Source organism: Phyllostomus hastatus, unplaced genomic scaffold, assembly GCF_019186645.2.
Source record: "Phyllostomus hastatus isolate PE091 unplaced genomic scaffold, TTU_PhHast_1.1 phas_contig_198, whole genome shotgun sequence".
NCBI classification, from domain to species: domain Eukaryota; kingdom Metazoa; phylum Chordata; class Mammalia; order Chiroptera; family Phyllostomidae; genus Phyllostomus; species Phyllostomus hastatus.
The window spans coordinates 7,222,386-7,240,290 of record NW_025333715.1 but is presented as its reverse complement, the minus strand read 5'-3'; the positions used below and the strand labels follow the sequence as shown (position 1 = coordinate 7,240,290).

At 58.2% G+C, this 17,905-nt stretch overlaps 2 protein-coding genes across 3 annotated transcripts; one reads left to right on the top strand and one right to left on the bottom strand.

The window, feature by feature from the left end:
• Positions 1–2: 2 nt before the first annotated feature.
• CUNH22orf23 (chromosome unknown C22orf23 homolog) lies at positions 3–7,302 on the bottom strand. 2 transcript variants are annotated; one of them, XM_045834792.1, is made up of 7 exons: positions 7,196–7,302; positions 6,798–6,909; positions 5,702–5,764; positions 2,856–3,038; positions 1,764–1,898; positions 1,488–1,588; positions 1,100–1,308 (listed from the first exon to the last, which is right to left on the bottom strand). In XM_045834792.1, the coding sequence occupies exons 2-7, from the start codon at positions 6,898–6,900 to the stop codon at positions 1,237–1,239; spliced, it is 657 nt and encodes a 218-aa protein (XP_045690748.1). In that variant the 5' UTR covers positions 6,901–6,909; positions 7,196–7,302; the 3' UTR covers positions 1,100–1,236. The 2 variants fall into 2 exon arrangements, with proteins under 2 accessions (XP_045690747.1, XP_045690748.1); XM_045834791.1 differs by having other exon boundaries at positions 3–1,588.
• An 84-nt stretch (positions 7,303–7,386) lies between these two features.
• Positions 7,387–17,452, top strand: POLR2F (RNA polymerase II, I and III subunit F). The gene is made up of 5 exons (XM_045835138.1): positions 7,387–7,512; positions 9,484–9,553; positions 11,908–12,038; positions 16,753–16,824; positions 17,272–17,452. The coding sequence occupies exons 1-5, from the start codon at positions 7,493–7,495 to the stop codon at positions 17,360–17,362; spliced, it is 384 nt and encodes a 127-aa protein (XP_045691094.1). The 5' UTR covers positions 7,387–7,492; the 3' UTR covers positions 17,363–17,452.
• Positions 17,453–17,905: the final 453 nt, after the last annotated feature.

Here is a 17,905-nt window from a genome sequence, read left to right as displayed (position 1 = left end):
ACTCTGCAGCCTCTGGCCTCAGGTTCTGGAGGGTGCGTGGACACAGGCCTCCCACAGAATGGTCTCGAACTGGCCCCTCTCCTCTGTCTGAGGCTGCAGGCAGAGTTTGCCCTACAAACGAAAACTTGGGTCATGTGACCTCCAGGTGGGAGGATTGGTTGAAATTTCCAAAATGTTCTGACTTAAGGAGACGGGGAAATGACAGAAGACTGGGGAACGCAGGGCTTGTGGTGGCCAGAAGACCCGGGGCCTGCGGTGTGCGCTGCGCCAGGCCCAGGGCCGCCCTGTGGGCAGACGCCCCCGTGAGGCTGGGCCTCCCGACTGGGCAGTCAGAGCTGAGGCGGGCCGGGGGGGCGGGGGAGGGCACCCACGCTCACACCCCACGGGCTGGATCGGAGCGCCAAAGCCAGGGCGCTCGGTCCGGATTCTCCCCCACCCTTTGTGTTTCTTCCTGTGGGCTGTGGGTTTAGTGGGGAGACGTAAAGCTAACTTTCATTGCTGAGCAGGCTGCTGGCTAGTGAAATGACCCTGCTTCTGTGCCTTGGTGAGCCTCGGTTTCCACCCGGGGCCGCGGGGCCCCTGCAGGGGCTGCTGGGAGAAGGACCTTCGAGTGAGACTCGGCACCGACCGCAGCGTCCGGCCATGGGCGCTCAGGAAGTGTTGGTTCCCATTCCCGCTTGAGATGTGCAAACAGCTAGAAACATGCTTGAAGAATTCTCACTCCTTGAACAAATAAGCCTTATCCCTCTGAAAACAAAGCAACGTGTGCAGTGACCCACGTTAAGTGTGTTTTATTGGCCAATTAACCACAGCGGTTAAACACTCGCCTGTGGCTGTCAGTCGAGGCGGCAGGCACTGAGACGGGGAGGAAGAAAGGGATATCCATTCCCGAGCTCAGAAGGCTAAACGTGGGCACGCACGGTGGGGCGGCGATGGTGGGGAGAGGGCCCTTCGGGTGCACTTGGACATTCACCCAAGACGGGGGGGCTCAAGCCTCGCTTTTCCCCAAGAAAAGACTCCAAGTCGTGTGTGCATGTGACTGGGTCTCAGGGGCGCAGGCGCCCCAGGGCCCCTGGGTACAGTCTCCGACGTGCTCAGAGAACACCAGGCCCGGGCAGTGCCGTGTGCCCGTCTGCCGTGGCTGAAGGCCAGGCTGGGCGGGCAGACCTGGGAATGACCCTGCTTGGCAAGGGCGTGGGCTCCGCTGGTTGAGGCTGGGCTACTCCAGCAGACACATTAGGCTGGGATGAGAGCCTCCCTGAGTTGCGCACTCCTCTGGTGGTCGATGTCTTCCATCTCCCGCAGTTTCTGCAGAGGGCATCCGGGAGAGCTGGGTGTCGGGGGAGGAACGCCAGGGGACGACAGAGAGGGGGGCTGAGCTGGACTCCCCGGGCCTCAGCCGCAGCTGGCCCTTCATTTCTACTCGAATCACGTCCCCCACATGGTGGTGGCTGCGTCCCCTCCCACTGGCCCGTGGCTTCTCCTACCTGGGAGATTTCAGCAAGGATGATCCCTCGGTACTGCCTGCCCTGCCCCAGGGCCTCCATGTCAGCCAGGAACTCTTTCCTCTCCTGAATTTCCTTGACCACTGGACAGGGAGAAGGGTCGTCATCGTCGTACAGGGCAACGGGGGCCGCCAGGCTCCCAGGAGGGGTGGTGGGAGCAGGGGTGGCCTCTCGGGGAGAAGAAGGGGCTCTGTCCAGCTGGCGGGCCCCTCCCCATACCCACCCCCCCCCCAACACAACTGGCCCATCGGGGCTCACGTTCTTCAAAGCGGTCTGGCTCGGGGGCCGGGGCCTTTTGTTGCTTTGTAGGAGGGGGCTTCCTTTTCCGCTCCCCTTTGTCCTTTCCCATGGCAAAGATATTTTGGAGTCTTCGCTTCTCCTTCTCCAGATCTCCTGTAAGGCCCAGGAAAGGCCTTGTTCAGGCGGGAAGGGCACCCCCTTCACGGCCCGTGTTCCCAATCACGCATGCCTGCCCCAAGGGGCCAGGGTAAGGGGGGGGGGGCTTCTGCTGTCCCGGCACTGTCTACCCAGGGTGCTCCTGGGCCTGTCACGTCAAGACAGGTGGGAAAGGGGGTTGAAATCACCAAGAAGAGACCTTTGTCGAAAGCCACTCACTGCTGTGGCACAGAGCAAGGCTAAGGAACCTCAGTGGTGGCCGTGTAGCAGCCCGCGTGGAGAGGCTGTGTGGGGTGTGGGAAGGTCTGGGCCGAGAGGTCAAGTGCCAAGGGGGAAGGGGGCGGACGGCTCCCTGAAGGAGGCCGGGGTGCAGGACGCTCTGCATTCGAGGCACCGTGTCCGCTCAAGAGAGCGGCAGTCATGCGATCTGACAGTCGGCCACCCATCAGAGACTGACAGAGTCTAGTTAATTGTTAAAGAGCATTCTGGAAAACAAATTTTTGCTTAAGATTTCATCCATTCTTATATTTTTTAACGATTTTATTTATTTTTAGAGAGAGGGGAAGGGAGGGAGAAAGAGAGGGAGAGAAACATCAATGTGTGGTTGCCTCTTGCACGCCCCCTACTGGGGACCCGGCCCACAACCCAGGCACGTGCCCCAAGAGGGAACCGAACTGTGACCCTTGGTTTGCAGGCCGGTGCTCAGTCCGCTGCCCCACACCAGCCAGGGCGCATTCCGGGAAAATTTTGAAGAAGGACAGCCCGACCAGCTTCCCCTGCAATGTGCCCAGCTCACGTGCCAAGGCTCAAGGGCACTGGTATGAGCAGCGGGAGACTTTGATTAGCTGCGTGCTCACTTGCCCTGTGGGCTGGCCGCCCTCCCGCACCCCCAGCCCCTCCCCTCAGGAAGGGACACAGAGGAGGGGGGGCTCTGGTCAAGGCCCTCTGACTCACGGGTGGCTCGAGGCTTGAACTGCTCCCGGCTGTAGGCCCCGTTGGCCTGGCACAGGCTGGCAGGCCGGAGGTGGGACCGGGCCACCAGGATGGGGGGCAGGCAGATGGCTGGGTCCGGCTGCTTGGGAGGCAGCACCCTCTGGCTGCACGTCGGGCTGCAGTGGAGGGGCAGCGTGTCTCCTCCTGGGAAAGGGGGGTTGGAGTGGGGGAATCTGCTGGCTTTTTTTTTTTCACTTTATAAATGCCTGCCTGTTACAACACGGCCAACAGCACAGCAGTCTTCCCTTCCAACCCCCCTCTACCAGGAGCAATGGTAACAATTGGGTGGTCTCAGTCCGTTCTTTTTGATGCATATATAAACACAAAGATACATGCACTTATGTAAGGCTCAAGCAGCCCACCATACTGTGTTCTATTCACTTAACAACTCCCCCTGAACACCTCTCCGACCACTCCGTTTATGCACGTGGCTGGTTTTTCACGGCTGTGTGCTGGTGCTCACAATGGCTACATTCTATCTGCAACGAGTCTCCTAGTTTCAGAAATTCAGGCTGTTTTTGTTATTTTTTTTTACTGCTCCTAATTGTGCTCCAGTAAACACTCCTGTACGTCAAGGCCTCCTACTGGTGCTTCTGTTTGTATAGGTGGGTTCCTAACACCTGCTTGGTTCACGCGTGAGGAGGGGAGGTTTGGGGGGGTAATAGATTCCCTCCCCACTGCCTCGGCCCAGCACGCTGCGGGGACGGTGGTAAGGGAAATGGAGGCCTGCCTTGGTGCGCCCGCACCGGGGCTGTGGAGGGGATGAAACACCCGCGTACAGCACGTCAGGTGGTGGAGCACAGGGTTCGTCACCGTGGGGTTTGCAATTTACATTGGGGAGCCAGGGAAGCCCTCGAGGACAGGGTACCATCTGAGACGAGACCCAACAGTGGTGGGGGGCCAGCGTTGCAGATACGTCAGGGAAGAGCATCCAAGGCCGAGGGGACAGCTAGAGCAAAGGCCCCGAGGTGGGAATGCGCCTGCAGTGTTTGGGGTGCGGGGAAAGCAGTGAGCACGGGGTGGGGGTGTAGCGGGAGTAGAGGTCAGAGGGCATGGAAGACAAGAGAAGTACGGGGCCTCGTAGGCCTCTGGGGAGGTGGGCTCTCACTTTGTGCAAGGGTGGAAGCCGCCGGAGGGTTTGGAGCGGGGGAATGACGGGATCCCCTTGGCTGCTGCTGAAATCACAGTGTGGGGGCCAAGGGCAGCGGCGGTCGGAGGTGTCGGTACGGACTGAAGGTCAAGCAACGGGCTGGCTGAGGGGGCGGATGGGGGGCCTGGGAGATGAGGAGTCATGGCTGAGGTGTCCGCCCTGCGGGCCCGGAAGCATGGGGCTGCCAGGAATTCCCACTGACCTTCCCCTTCACGCGTCCTCCAGCGGGAGCCAGGGCTTTGCACATCTCTCGTTTCCAAAGAGATGCCGTGCCTCCTGGAATGTCCTCCCGCTCCCTCCCCTCCCTGCTGCTGCCCGTCCGGCGCCAGTGCTGCCTCTTCCCTTGGCCCGTTCCCAGCAAACAACCACGGCCTGAGTGGTTCTGGGAGTTCAGGTGAAGCAGAGAAATGTGTGGCTTGCGACAGAATTTGAACTATAGCTCAAAACAACAGTAGGATTTGGTTAAGAGGAGATTCTAGAAGAAAGCAGACTCCACACAAATACTTGGAGGCAATTTAAAAAAAAAAATGAAACTTCCAAGGGGAACGACACTACCGGGGGTTTGGTGGTGGCCCTTGGTGGTGGCCCATGGTGGTGGCCCAGCCACCAACACAGTTCGTCCTTCACTAAATACTGAGGAGTGCCCAGGCGCTGAGGCCACCGCGGTGACCAGGACAGACGTAGTCTGTGGTCTCCTGGCGTTCACTCTTAGTGGCATTTCTAGGACAGTCCGTGTAATCGAGCTTTGGGGGACACCGGTTTGTCAGTGCAGTGCTGAGCGTGGCGACTGCCCTGTGATTCAGATGTGTTACGACACTCTGGCAGCCCGAGCTGTCCTTGTCCACAGTGAGGAAGGATATCTGACCCCTGACCTGGCCCGAGGGAGCCTCCCTCTGCCAGCCAGAGCTGAAGGGGCTGTGCCGACAGGGGCCTCTCTGACCCTCCCCTCCCTGTGCTCCCCTGGCCGGTCAGGTGCCCCCCTGGTAGGCACATCCCTTCTTCAGGGTGAAGGCAACAGCTTTCGGTAGATCCCACTAAAACAGGGCGGGCTTGCTCCGGCACTCTCTCTCTCTTAAAGGCCTCTGTTCTGACCCATTAAATGCTGATTCAGCAAAATCTCAGGGAGTAAGGCTGCTTTCAGAACATGGGGCCCATGCACTTCCACTTCTTATTTAAATGATACAATGAGCGGTCAGAGGTGAGCTGTGGGAAAGCTTTGCACGGGCTTCCCGAGTTGGGATTCTGCCAGTGCTCTTGTCTCTGCCAGCTAAGCCATGAATGAATAGAACCTCAGGTCCTCTCCTCTGAGAGCTCAGACGGTGTGTGTGTACCAGGAAGGGACAGATTGCAGACGGGACAGTTCTGAGACGGTTCTGGCTGGGCAGGAAGTTTCGATTGCTCTGTGATTTCCTGGGAAGGTTGGTTAGTCAGGAGGCTTGTGGTTGTGCCAGCAGCACCCATGGCGGGGGTGGGGGGGTAGTGGGGGTGGGATAACAAAGGTCCCGAAAGGTCAGTTCCCCAGGGGCAACATAAAAAATGCTACACTATACAGGGTTGGCCTTTTAAAATGACGTCCTCTGATCCTTAATATGGAGGAGCATTAAAAACGTGGCCCAGAATCCCTCCGCCCAGGAAGCCTCTGGGGACCGACTCTTACTTTTCATGGTGTCCATGATGTGGCGCTGTTGGAATTCGGTCAGTCTGGACTCCTTCATCATCACTGCAAGATAAAGCACTCCAATGAGGCTGCCTGGGCTGCAGGCGGAAACCTCAGTCTCACCCCACAGCAGCTTGAAATCATGTCGCCTCTGACCCCCGCTCTATACCCGAGTACCCCCTCTTCCTCCCCTGCTTCATTATTTGTTTATAGCACTCACCACTGAGTTCTATGGGTTTTACTCATGTATTATTTGTTACCCTTCTACTAAAACAGTAGCTCCATAAAAGAAAAACATTTTTGCTTTTTTCTTCTTCTTTTTTTTATACTGTATCTTCACCACCTAGCACAAGGTCTAAAGCACATAGTGGGCTTTTTAATTTTTTTTTTTCATTGAGCGAATGAATGAAAGAACAGGTATTTATTAAGCATGTGTCAGACACTGGAGCTACGATCGGGAGCCAAAGCAGGAACAGTCCTGCCCGCCCTGGTGCAATTCACAGGCCAGGAGGGTGGGTAAGTCCTGACCCAGTGGAACATACCACATAGCTGATTGCAGGTGACGCTCTGTCGGGTGAAGAGCAAGGTAACGTTTGGTAGTGTGAAGGTAAATAACAATTGGTTCCACAGTGGTGGTGGTGGGTAGGGAGGAGACAGGCTTCCCGTGAGAGAATGCAAAGTGTGATCTAAGGATACACAGGAGTTTTCTACTCTAAAATGCTTAGTTCTTTGATTTTTTGGCCACTTGCAGTTGTAGGACCCGAAACTTCCTGAACTCAAGGTTTCTCATCTGTAAAATGCAAATACGCCCTGGCTGGCGTAGCTCAGTGGATTGAGCACAGGCTGTGAACCAAAGCATCGCAGGTTCGATTCCCAGTCAGGGCACCTGCCTGGGTTGCAGACCACAGTCCCCAGCAACCGCACATTGATGTTTCTCTCTCTCCCTCCCTCCCTCCCTTCCCTCTCTAAAAAAATAAATAAATTATTAAAAAAAAATGAAAATACTATGGCTAAGCCACAGGTTACATGGGGGAGACCTGAGTTTCGGGGTGTAACTGTTACCACCGCTCTTCCCCTGTCCTGTAAGCGCACTGACCTCTGAGGAGCTCGCAGGTCTCAGGGGTGTAAGTGGCCTGCTTGGGGCAGCGCCAGAACCCCTTTCCTTTGGCCACTGCCTCCACCTTCTCTGGGGAAGCCATGGGAAGGCCCTGCGCAGGGAAAGAACGCAATGACACATCCCGTCTCCCAGGTCCAATCTCTACTCCCACACCAGGCCCCTGACACCACCAAAGGCTGGGAGCGACGCCGCCCGTCATTATTGCGACAGTGCCCGATCCTTCCACCCCGAACAGATGCACCAGGCAGATGCACTCACGAACGGGGACCTCATCTTGACCCGGTGCCTGTGTCAGGGAAAGCCCTGGGAAGGGGACCTTCAGATAGCCGCGGTCACGACAGTGCCCGTTGGCTGTTACGCTCAAATTGAAACCTCACCCTAAAGTAAGACCCCGGCTGGGTGGGTCGCCCCACAGACAGCGGCAGCTGGTCTCCCTAGACTCCGCCGCGGCATCGTGCTGGGGCTGGTAACTAGACGCTCTGGCTACCATGGTAACGAGCGCTAGCTTCTCGGCGCATGCGCACACTTACCGTGCTGGCCTGCCCCCTGGAAGTGATTGCCTCGGGGTCACGGCGCAGGCGTGGAGTGCGCGAGTCGTTTCGCGAGGCGGAGGCTGTTCGTCGGCCTCCGCGCGGGTCCGGGGCGCGGAGCCGGGTCGCTGCGGCGCGGGCGTCATGTCAGACAACGAGGACAAGTGAGTGCGGACGAAGTGGCCTTTGCGGATCCTCGGGAGAGGCGGGTGAAGCAGGAGCCTGGGTCGAAGGAGGCTGAGGACGCAGGCGTCTAAGGGACTGGGGCTACTGACGGGGAGCAGGGGAGGGTGGGGGGCCAGAAGCGTAGCCAGGGCGCGGGCACCGCAGGGCTCAGGCTGGAGGGTACAGAGAGGATCAGTGGACAAGGCGTCTCCCAGCAAACGTCCCCTGAGCCGGGCGCTGCGTCTTGTTTTGGGAATATTGAGGTGCGTTAGGCATAGTCCCACGTGCTCCCGTTCCGGAAGATGGACAGGCCCATAAACAGGTTAAGACAGCATCGGGTGAGGTTAGGCAGTAGAAGCGCGTAGTGCAGCCGGTCCTCGAATAACGTCAGTTTGTTCCAGCGTTGATGAGATGCTGTGGGAACTTAACTCCGGTTTATATCAGTTAGCCTGTGGTAAAATGGGTTTCATTAGGCCCCGTTTTGCTTCAAGTCGCAGAACCTATCTACAGTGTTAAGTGAGGACTTACTGGGTAGAAGTTCTCCTGCAGAGGGTCCAGTGAGACTCGGAGGGGAGAACGGTCTGGAAGGGTGGCGGTCACCTGGGGAGAGAAAGTAGTGGCTTGCCCTAGGGAGATAGTCGTAGAGGGAGTGAGAAGTGGTTTTGAATTCTGGATTTATTGTGAAGCTAGGGCCAAAATGATTTTCAAATGGGGGCCCAAGGAGAGAGGTGTGTTCTGAAGGTAAAAATAGGGGCGTGGTCAGCGTGTCCGTCAAAACTAAGAAGCAGGTGAGGTCATCCGGGGAGTCGCGGTGAGAAGAGGAGATGGCCGAGTGTGGGGCATCCCAACAGGAGTGCTTGGCAAAGCGGGGAGGGGCAGCCAGGGAGGGGGGAAAGGCCAGGAGAGGGAGATGTCCTTGTAGTCCAGTGAGGAGAGTGTGTGCAGGAGAGGGAGTGGTCTGTTTTGCCAGCTGGTAGGTCAAGCTAAATGAGAACAAGAACAGTCTATTGGGTTTATTTATTTTTAAGACTTTATTTATTTACTTTTACAGAGAGGGGAAGGGAAGGAGAAAGAGTGGGAGGAAAACATTGATCGGCTCCCTCCCGCATGCCCCCAACTGGGCGCCTGGCCCACAGCCCAGAACTGGCAACCCCTCGGTTTGCAGGCCAGTGCTCAATCCACTGAGCCACACCAACCAGGGAGATTGAATTATTATCATTTTTTTTAAAGATTACTTATTTATTTTTAGAGAGGGAAGGGGAGAGGGAGAGAAATGTACGGTTGCTGGGGGCCATGGCCTGTAACCCAGGCATGTGCCCTGACTGGGAATCGAACCTGCAATGCTTTGGTTCGCAGCCTGTGCTCAATCCACTGAGCCATGCCAGCCAGGGCAAATTATTTTTAAATTAAATTTATTGGGGTGACTTTGGTTAATAGAATTGTATGTTTCAGGTGTCCATTTCTATCTGTGTATCACACTGTGTGCCCACCCCAAGTCAAACCATCTTCCGTCACCGTATATTAGGTCCTCCCCTGCTCCCCCCCCCCCCCGCCATGGAAGAATGTTAACAAACTCGAATGAAGGATTGCTTTTGATGAAGCAGAATTGTGGCAGAATGGGAAGAGAAGAATGGGAAACTGACATGAATTGCATGAATTTTGCTCCCAAGGGGAGCGTGGAAATGGGGCTCTGTGGAATGGAGTTTTGTTTTTAAAGATCGGGCAGTAATACCCGCTTATGTGCTGCTGGCGGTGGTGCTTTTGAAAGGGGAAAGGAACAGTGACGACAAAGGAGTCCCAGTACCGTTGGGGGCTGATGGGGTCCATTGGAAGGAGTGGAATGAAGCACAAGTTTGATTCACTCGTTAAGTGAATACTTATTGAGTGCATCCTGTGTACCGATGAGACCCCCCCTCTCCCTCTTCGATTCCAGTCAGTGATGCTCTAACTACTGGCCTCTTCTTGCGCAGCTTTGATGGCGACGACTTTGATGACGTGGAGGAGGATGAAGGACTAGATGACTTGGAGAATGCTGAGGAGGTCAGTATTTGGCCTTGGGCTCCTCCCTCTGCAGCCCAGGCTGCCAGATGACCTGGCCGATGACAGTTCCCTGAGCGCATCTGCCTCCTGTTCTGTGGTTGGAGCCCCCGCCACGAGCACCCCCATGAGCCTGAGCAGAGTTCAGTCGTGGGGGGTGGAGACGCCCTGCAGGGTGGGCTTGCGGGCTTTTGTCCACCTGGATCATAGCCCACGGCTTCTGGGACAGTCAGCTCACTGGTGGGTGAAGTGTCACCCTCATTCATTCAACAAATGTGTTGAATGTTCATTATGTGCACAGCGCTCTGCAGGGTGGGGCTGCATAAGACCGAGGTGGGGAGTGACCTGGGTAGATCTGGAGGTAAGGGCCCAGATCAGGCGGATTTCATAGCCTAAGTGCAGTGGGAAGCCTTTGAGCTTGGGAGTGGCATGAATCAGTTTGCATTTTATTTTAATTTTTAAAAAAGATTTTTATTTTTAGAGGGGGGAAGGAAAGGAGAAAGAGAGGGAGAGAAACACCGACGTGTGAGAGAGATATCGATTGGTCGCCTCTTGCACGTCCCCAACTGGGGGCCTGGCCCACAACCCAGGCACGCGCCCTGATGGGGCATTGTACCAGCGATCTTTCAGTTCACAGGCTGGCGCTCAGTCCACGGAGCCACAGCAGCCGGGGCCTAGTCTGCATTTTAGAAAGGGCATTCTGGTCTCAGAGTGGAAGGTGAATTGGGGAGGGGCAAGAGTGGAGGAGAGAGACCTGTGAGGGGACTCGCCTAGACCCGCAGGTGAGAGACCTGCGGCTTGGACCTGGGCACTGCCGGTGTCAGTGACAGTGACGAGCAAGCCGACGAGGAAGCATTTTGGTGGGTGGAACATGGGGAGGGGAACTTGGGAGCCGGCAAGGATGACTCCTGGGTTTCTGGCTCGAGTCACTGCGTGGATGGGTTCCTGGCTTCATGAATAAAATAGGGCTCCCTGTCTTGTGTCACTGGTGGCGGAAGAAGTGCTTTGTGTCTCCTGCAGAGAGCGGTCCCTTGGTGTTTTAGGCCGGGAAGCTGAAGCCCCCCTCCCTGAACTTCCTGCACGGCTCTCTCTGGCACCCATGCGCTGCGTCAGAAACCTCTTCTCCGTCCTGCTGCTCCCCCGGGCCCCCCCCGTCCGGTCCGGTCAGCTCTGCCTCTGACGAGTGTGACGAGTGGTTCAGCCCCGCCCCCTTTCCACACACCTCATGCTGGGCCTGGTTCAGATCGCTCCTGCTTTTTGCTGGCGCCGCTGCAGAAATCGTGTTCCTGGTTTTCCTGCCGTCGGGCTCTCCGATTGCCTTTCTGCTGCCGGAGTTCTCTCTCTTGCCTGCCCACACGATCCGTTACTACCGGTCTTCCTAAAAACGGTCTCTTGGCTTCTGCCCTTGCCCCTGCAGAGTATCCAGAGCAGCCACTGTACGTGTTGAGTCAAATCGTGTCTCTCTTCTGCTCAGAATCCCCACCCCGAGGTGTGCACCTTTGCTCTGTTTAGGCTCCACAATTAGTTAGCAAACCTGGTACATGGTCTCCTTCCTCTCTCCTTTGGACGTGCAGTTCAGCCTGCCTGGAATGCCCTTCCCTTCCTCCTTGGCTTGGGAACTCCTGCTCATTCTTCTAGACTAGCTCGAGTCTCGTCTCCGGACTCTCTTCCGGACCCCTGCGTGACTCAGGGGCCCCTCTCCCCCTCAGTGCCTGTGTCGTGCACTCTCGTGTGTCTGCAAAGCACCGGCCGTGGTGTTCTCTCTGGTCTCCTCCCAGATGTGCGTTCTCTGAGAGCAGAGACCCTTCGCTGTTCTGCCGTCTGGCGTGCAACCGACGCCTAACGAGCACCCGTTGAACATGTGAATATGTAGATATATGGAAACGTCCGGCCTGTTTCTGCCTTCACTGTGACCCTGCAGCCCCTTGACCCTTGGACTCAGTTGTCCTGCCTGAAGATGGGACACTTGTTCTTGCCTCCTGCCGAGGGTGATCTGTCATCTCTGCCCAAGGACTTCTTCACACGGGGCCGGCGCCCCTGGGCCACCCCACCTCTCGGCCTCTGCTTCTCTCCTGGACGGGGCAGCTGGCTCTGGAGTCCCGGTCACGATGCTTTTCTTTCACTGGGTCTGAGACTTGGGCCGAGTCAGCTAACTCCCCGGGCCTCTAAAGTGGCACCACAGTCCCTGCCTCGTAAGGTCACATGAGGGCTAAATAAGGTGCCCGTAGGGCAATTGCGAGGTCGTTGGCACGTAATAAGCAGTGGCGGCTGTGGTGGTGGTGATGGTCACTGCTCCCGCCCCTCCCCCTCCCAACGACACACCCTGAGCTTTTCCCTCTTTCTTCCTTGGCGTCCAGGAGGGCCAGGAGAACGTGGAGATCCTCCCCTCCGGAGAGCGACCGCAGGCCAACCAGAAGCGAATCACCACCCCGTACATGACCAAGTACGAGCGAGCCCGCGTGCTGGGCACCCGCGCCCTCCAGATCGCGTGAGTGTGCCCCTCCCTGTCCCTTCCGCCCGCCGGGCCACAGCGTGCCTCCGGGTGAGCGGTGTGGCCCAGCAGCGCTTTCACAGGCCGAGTGGGGGGCTCGTTCCGCGTGCCCGGCTGTGTGCTGGACCTTTGCCCTCAGGGAGTCTGCGATCCAACAGGGGAAGTAGGACCTGACCATCTAAGAAGTCAAGTAACAGTACAGCAGACAAGTAACAACAAAATACAGAACTCGGTGATTGCCTCTCAGGCTAGTGAAGGAAGGAAAACTGTGGATTTAGACAGCCCTAGGCCGTTGTGGGTCAGTTCATTCGGGGGGCTGTGTCAGCCCGCATCGGGCTGGCGGTTCTTGATGGGAGGTCAGCTGTGGCCAGCTCAGAGGACGGGAGACCCCTCCACATAGAGGCCGTGCTAGAGACGTGAAAACAGAACAGTGTGGACTTCTGGGGACTTGAAATTGGCAACCTGTCTTTCTCTCCCACATTTGGACCCAGTTAAAGAATCACAGGGTCCAGGGGATGGCCAGTGGGTAGGCAGAGATGGGACTTGCTGGGGAGTGCGCGCTCAGGCGTGCAGGCACCCGGAGGCTGTGTCTGCCGGGGCAGGCCTGCCTTCCGGGGCCAGGGGCCTTGTGACGGCGCCCTGTCTGCAGGCGGTGGCTTTGAGAAAGCGGGGACTCTCAAAACAGGCCACGGATGCCGGCTTTCCCCCAGGTTCCCGTGTCAGGCAAGTTACTTACTCCTTCGTGCTGGGGAGGAGTGAGTCGGGAGACAGGGAGGGCAGGTGTGGTCCTGTCTGTCACAGGAGGTCTCCGAGGGCGACCGGGGGCCGAGGGCAGGAGCCCTGCCCAGAGTTCTCACAAGCTGGTGTGGGCACTGGTGGTGATCTGGAAGGCGGGTCGCTTCGGGTGGGGCGTGGTGGGCAATGGACTGAAAGGAAGCTGCGGCCGGCGTGCCGACGCCAGGTCCGTGCGCCCCCCCTCCCTGGCTGTCAGTCGGTGTTGGACCTGATCACCAGTCCTGTGGGTGGAGAGGACCGCATGTCCTCCTCGGTGACCCACAGTCGGGCAGCGCTGCTCCCGCTCGTTCTGCAGCAGGGGACCTCTCGCCAGCCTGGTGGCCATCCCTGCTGGTCTGGGAGAAATCAGAGCCGCGCTCCGAGGGACAGTTTTGGTGTCCCTGGGACCCAGGTCCTGTGGCCTGCACCATCGATTCTGGGAGCTACCAGCTCCATGCGGCCATTTACATTTAACCTAAGTGCAAGTTCAGCTGTTCGGTCTCATTGGCCACGTTCCACGTGCTCAGTGGGCACCCGTGGCTGGGGCTTCCGTGACGGGCAGTGCAGGTAGAGGACAGTCTCATCATTGCAAAGTATTGTGTCGGTCCTCTAACGCTCCTCTCTGCTGAAAATGACCCGGCAAAGAGAGTAATTCTTAAACTCTTTTTCAAACAAGTCAACCGGTTGTATTCAAGGTAGAGTCTCCCACCACGGAGTAGGCGCTGCGCTGGCTCCTGTTGGGGACTCGAAGAGGATGAGACGCAGCCCCCTGTCCTCCAGTGCGTACCTCCTCGAGGGGAGCTGGACCCCTTCACGAATGCCCCGACCCCAAGGCAGGCAGCCGCAGTGCTGTTCGAGAGGTGCAGGAAGGGGAGAAGGGAGTAATTGCAGGGGTGACGGGAAAGCCTGTGAAGAGGTCATAGTGCAGGTGGTCAGGGGGAGGGAGGTGGTTTTAACGGTACTCCCGGGGCCACCAACAGCACCAGGACAGGTCCGGGCAAGTGGCCTGTGGTGGGAATGGCACGTGGCTTGGGGTACAAGACTGGAGAAGATGTCACTGGTGCTTTGAGTGACAGGTTCGGAAGATGGGTGTGCACTTGGTGGGCACCGTGCAACACTTAAAGGGTGTGGATGCAGGCTTTCAGAACACGACCGGGTCCCAGCAGCCTGCTTTTCTCTGGGAACCAGGCATGGCCCCACCTCGTTGGGTCCGCAGTGGCCCTTCTGACGAAGGAGTAGCACGCCCCCGTCTGGCAGTTCCTTGCCCACGGTGAGCAGCAGGCAGCCAGGGCTGTCCGGTCCCTCGCTTATCCCTAGCACCAGGCATGCAGCCTGCGTCTAGGTGCCAAGTAAACGCGTCCTGGGTGCTCTTTGGATGGAGTCTCACTCCTTTCACTAGCACCACCTAGTGGCTGATGTGTGCCACAGTCGCCTCCTAAGTATCTGGCCGGGTCTCTTGTGGAGGCTCTGGGGCCGGCAGACGACTGAGGGGCGCACTCGCACACTGGGCACTTCGCGCACACACAGTGGGGCTGGCCGGATGAGTGGATGCTCTTGATTCTTCCTGTCTTGAACGAAAGAAGGCTGGCATTTTGCCACATCCTTTAAACTTTTAATACTTATTGAAAGAGGGAAAGTTATTGATATGGGGAAAGTTAAGTGCTTGCTCTCTGCCCTGGAGAAATTTTTAGGCTTTTGGGAGTAATACTGAGACCTGTCCTGAAAAAATCCAGCCACTGTTAATGTAACGAGAATGGTTTGCACGACATCGATGTCACCTGGCAGCCCAGGCGAGTGGACTGGAATGCACATGCGTGAACAGTGACGACTTCACTGTACTGGTCAGTGGGGGTGGTAGACGCCGTTGACTAAGCATGTGCACTGTGTGGCCGTCACATTCAAAATGACTGAGCGAGCAGAGCAGTGAATCTGCGTCAGATTTTGCGTTGGGCTTGAACACTCCTCCGTGGAAACTGCTCGGATGGTTCCAAGGGCCGCAGCTGTGGGCGAGCGGGGGCTGGCAGCTGCACCACAACGGCGTTCTCACTCGTGCATCACGTCTCCTGCAGAGTTTTTTGGCGAAACACCAAGTCAGCCAGGTGACTCAGTCCCCCTACTGCCCAGATTTGGCGCCCTGTGACTTCTGGCTTTTCCCAAAACTAAAATCCCCTTTGAGAGGGAAGAGATTTCAGACCGTCAGTGAGACTCAGGGAAAGACGATGCGGCGGCGGGTGGTGACCGGGAGAGCTGTGTGAGGTCCCTGGGTGCCTGCTTGGACGAGGACTGAGGGGTCATTGTCCTGTGTGCAGCATTCCTTGTGTCTTGTGTTCTCTCCAGTAATCGTCTCTGTTTTCCATATTTCCTGGCTGGATACCTTCTGGACAGACCTCGCAAATCAAAGTATTCGGTAATAAAGCTAGCGACTGACTTGGCGCACACGGTGGCCCTCAGACCGGCTGATGGCCAGGGGGCTTTGCAGACGCAGGTTCTCGGGCCCCTCCGCTGGACAGCCTACTCCGAGGGTCTGGGAGGAGGACCTGCCTGGGATCTTGGGGTTTTAGTGTATGCTCCTAGTAATTCCGGCCATCGGGTTTGGGGCCCTTGAGTGCAAACCTGAGCTGGAATCATCAAGGGCAGCTTCCTAGAGGAGGTGGGCCGGGAACTGGCACCCCGCGTCTGTGTTCAGAGCCTCCAGGATGTGCTGGGGCACGTCCTGGGCCACCGGGCGCCTGTCATGGTCTCAGGCGGGCAACTCCGAACACGCAGTGTTAGAGCTCAGGAGGCGGGGCCGAGGGAGCACGTGCGAGTGAGCTGGGCACCGAGGGTCTGGCACACGGTCCCTAGGGCGGAGACATCTGCGTCTCCTGCGGGCCTGCAGGGGAGGAAGAGCTCGAACGAGGACACAGAAGGGTAACCGCAGCGTCTGTCCAGGACGCCTCAGGAGTCTGGTGTGGGGGGAATGCGGGGGGAACTCAGGCAAGCGGGGTGGGGAGGTGCTCGGGAGGTGAGCAGGGGCCGGGCTGGGTTCTGCCTCTGGCCGTGGGCGTCATGGAAGGGCGGTCAGCAGGAGCGCACCTGAGAAGCCGCGTGGAGACTGGAAGGTGGGGCTGCCGAGGGCGCGGTGCCTGGATAGGAAAGGAGGCCAGGCCCTGAGGCCGGTCACTCACGGCGGGCGGGTGGAGGCTCTCCCCCCACCCCACCCCCACCCCCCCCTGGAGGCAGCCTTTGCACGCAGCGTGTCTTTGTGCTGGAGTGAGCCTGCCGAGGCCCTGGGGGGGTCCCTGGGGGGGAGCTGACTTGATGAATGTCGTGTGGCCTTGTGGTTAAAGCTTCGTCTTGTCCCGTTCCCATTGCCGTTTTTAGGTGTGCGGATCCTCGGTTTATAAATGGGAGGTGTTACAGCACAGTAGGTCGGAGCCTGCAGGGTTCAAATCTTGGCTCTGCCACTTACTGCTGTGTGACCTAGGGCAAGTTACTGACCTCTCTATGCCTCCGTTTCCTCACGAGTAAGACAGAAGTAACCCTAGCACTCACCTCGGATGAAATAATCCGTGTAAGAACCATGTTAAGAGACTGACATATGGTGCTTAGTGTGGCTTTGCCTGTCAGCCGGTGAGGAGTGTCCCAGCCTCACTGCAGGCGAAGGCGGGCCTTCTGCCCTCGTTGTCAAACAAGGATACTGAGATTCGGAGACAGATTCCGTGTCTTTGGAGGCAAACTTTAAATCTGGTCTACTGGCTCCCACTCACGGACCCCCGCTGTGCCCCCGAGCCACTGCCCCCCCCCCCCTTGCCACGTCACACCTGCCTGTCTTTCCAGGTGAGGAGGGGGGTGCCCCTCCTGTCTGTGAAATGGGCCCCAGCCCCACCCCCGACTCCCTGCCGGGCCTTCCTGGCCGGGCCTGCAGCCTCCCCAACGCCTGTCCCTGTTCCCACAGGATGTGCGCCCCAGTGATGGTGGAGCTGGAAGGGGAGACGGACCCCTTGCTCATCGCCATGAAAGAGCTCAAGTAAGTCGCCAGATCGTGCTCTGGGTTCTCTGTTGCCCACCCTGACCCCCACTTCGCTGGCTGGGGGAGCGGTGCTTGCTCCTGCGGGCCCTCAGCTTGTTCGGAAGTCAGCCCAGCAGGGGGGCGGAGGGAGGGCCCGCGAAGGGGAGGCCGCTCCTGGTTGTCAGAACCCGCTCTTCCCGCTGCCTGCCCTTCCCGCTGCCTGCCATCTGCCCTCCACTCCTCCTCCCCAGCCCTTCAGCCGTGGGCGGCAGAGCTCTCCCAGACCCGCTGTGCCCCCCCCCCCCACGGAGGCGGGCACTTCCTGTTTTTACTGATTCCTTCCCTACAAAGTACGCTCAGCCCGGCAGGATGCTCCTGAGATTTCTCCTCCCGTGCACTCTGCACCTCCTGCCGCAGCGCGGGCGTCTCCAGCCCTCACATGCCCGTGCCTTCTCCCCTGCCCAGGGCCCGGAAGATCCCCATCATCATCCGGCGCTACCTGCCCGACGGCAGCTACGAAGACTGGGGGGTGGACGAACTCATCATCACCGACTGAGCCGGCCTCGCCTTCCCGGCTGTGCCTCGTCCCCCGCCCCTGCCCTCTCACTCTTTGTACGTGTAAATAATAAACTGTTCGACCTTTCCACCCCGTGCCTCCGGCTCTCTGCCGTGCCCACCCGCTTCTGCCCCGCTGTCTGCAGGCTGCACCCGTCCCGGTGGCCCCGGGACTGTCAGCTCTGCGAGAGGCACCAGGGCCCTTGCCCCCATGGGTACCCCGAGTCCCTCCCTCCATCTCCCCGCTCACCAGAGCAAAGGCTGCTGTGGGGAGACACCTCAGCTGCCTTCCCAGCACACAGACCAGCCTTTGTGCCCAGGGAGCTGGTTTCCATGGAAACCCCCAATTTCCTTTCCAGTGGGGACTGGCTGCAGGGGCTTCTCCCTTCTCAGGAGTATCACAGAGCAGGTCCCATCAAGCCACCCATTGTTTCCTGAGGACCCGCCTCGAGCCCCTTATCATGGGCTCGGATCCCCTTTCAGGAGCAGCGGCCCAGCAGGAAGCTGGGGACCTGGGGATCTCCACCCTCCCCGAGCAGCACCC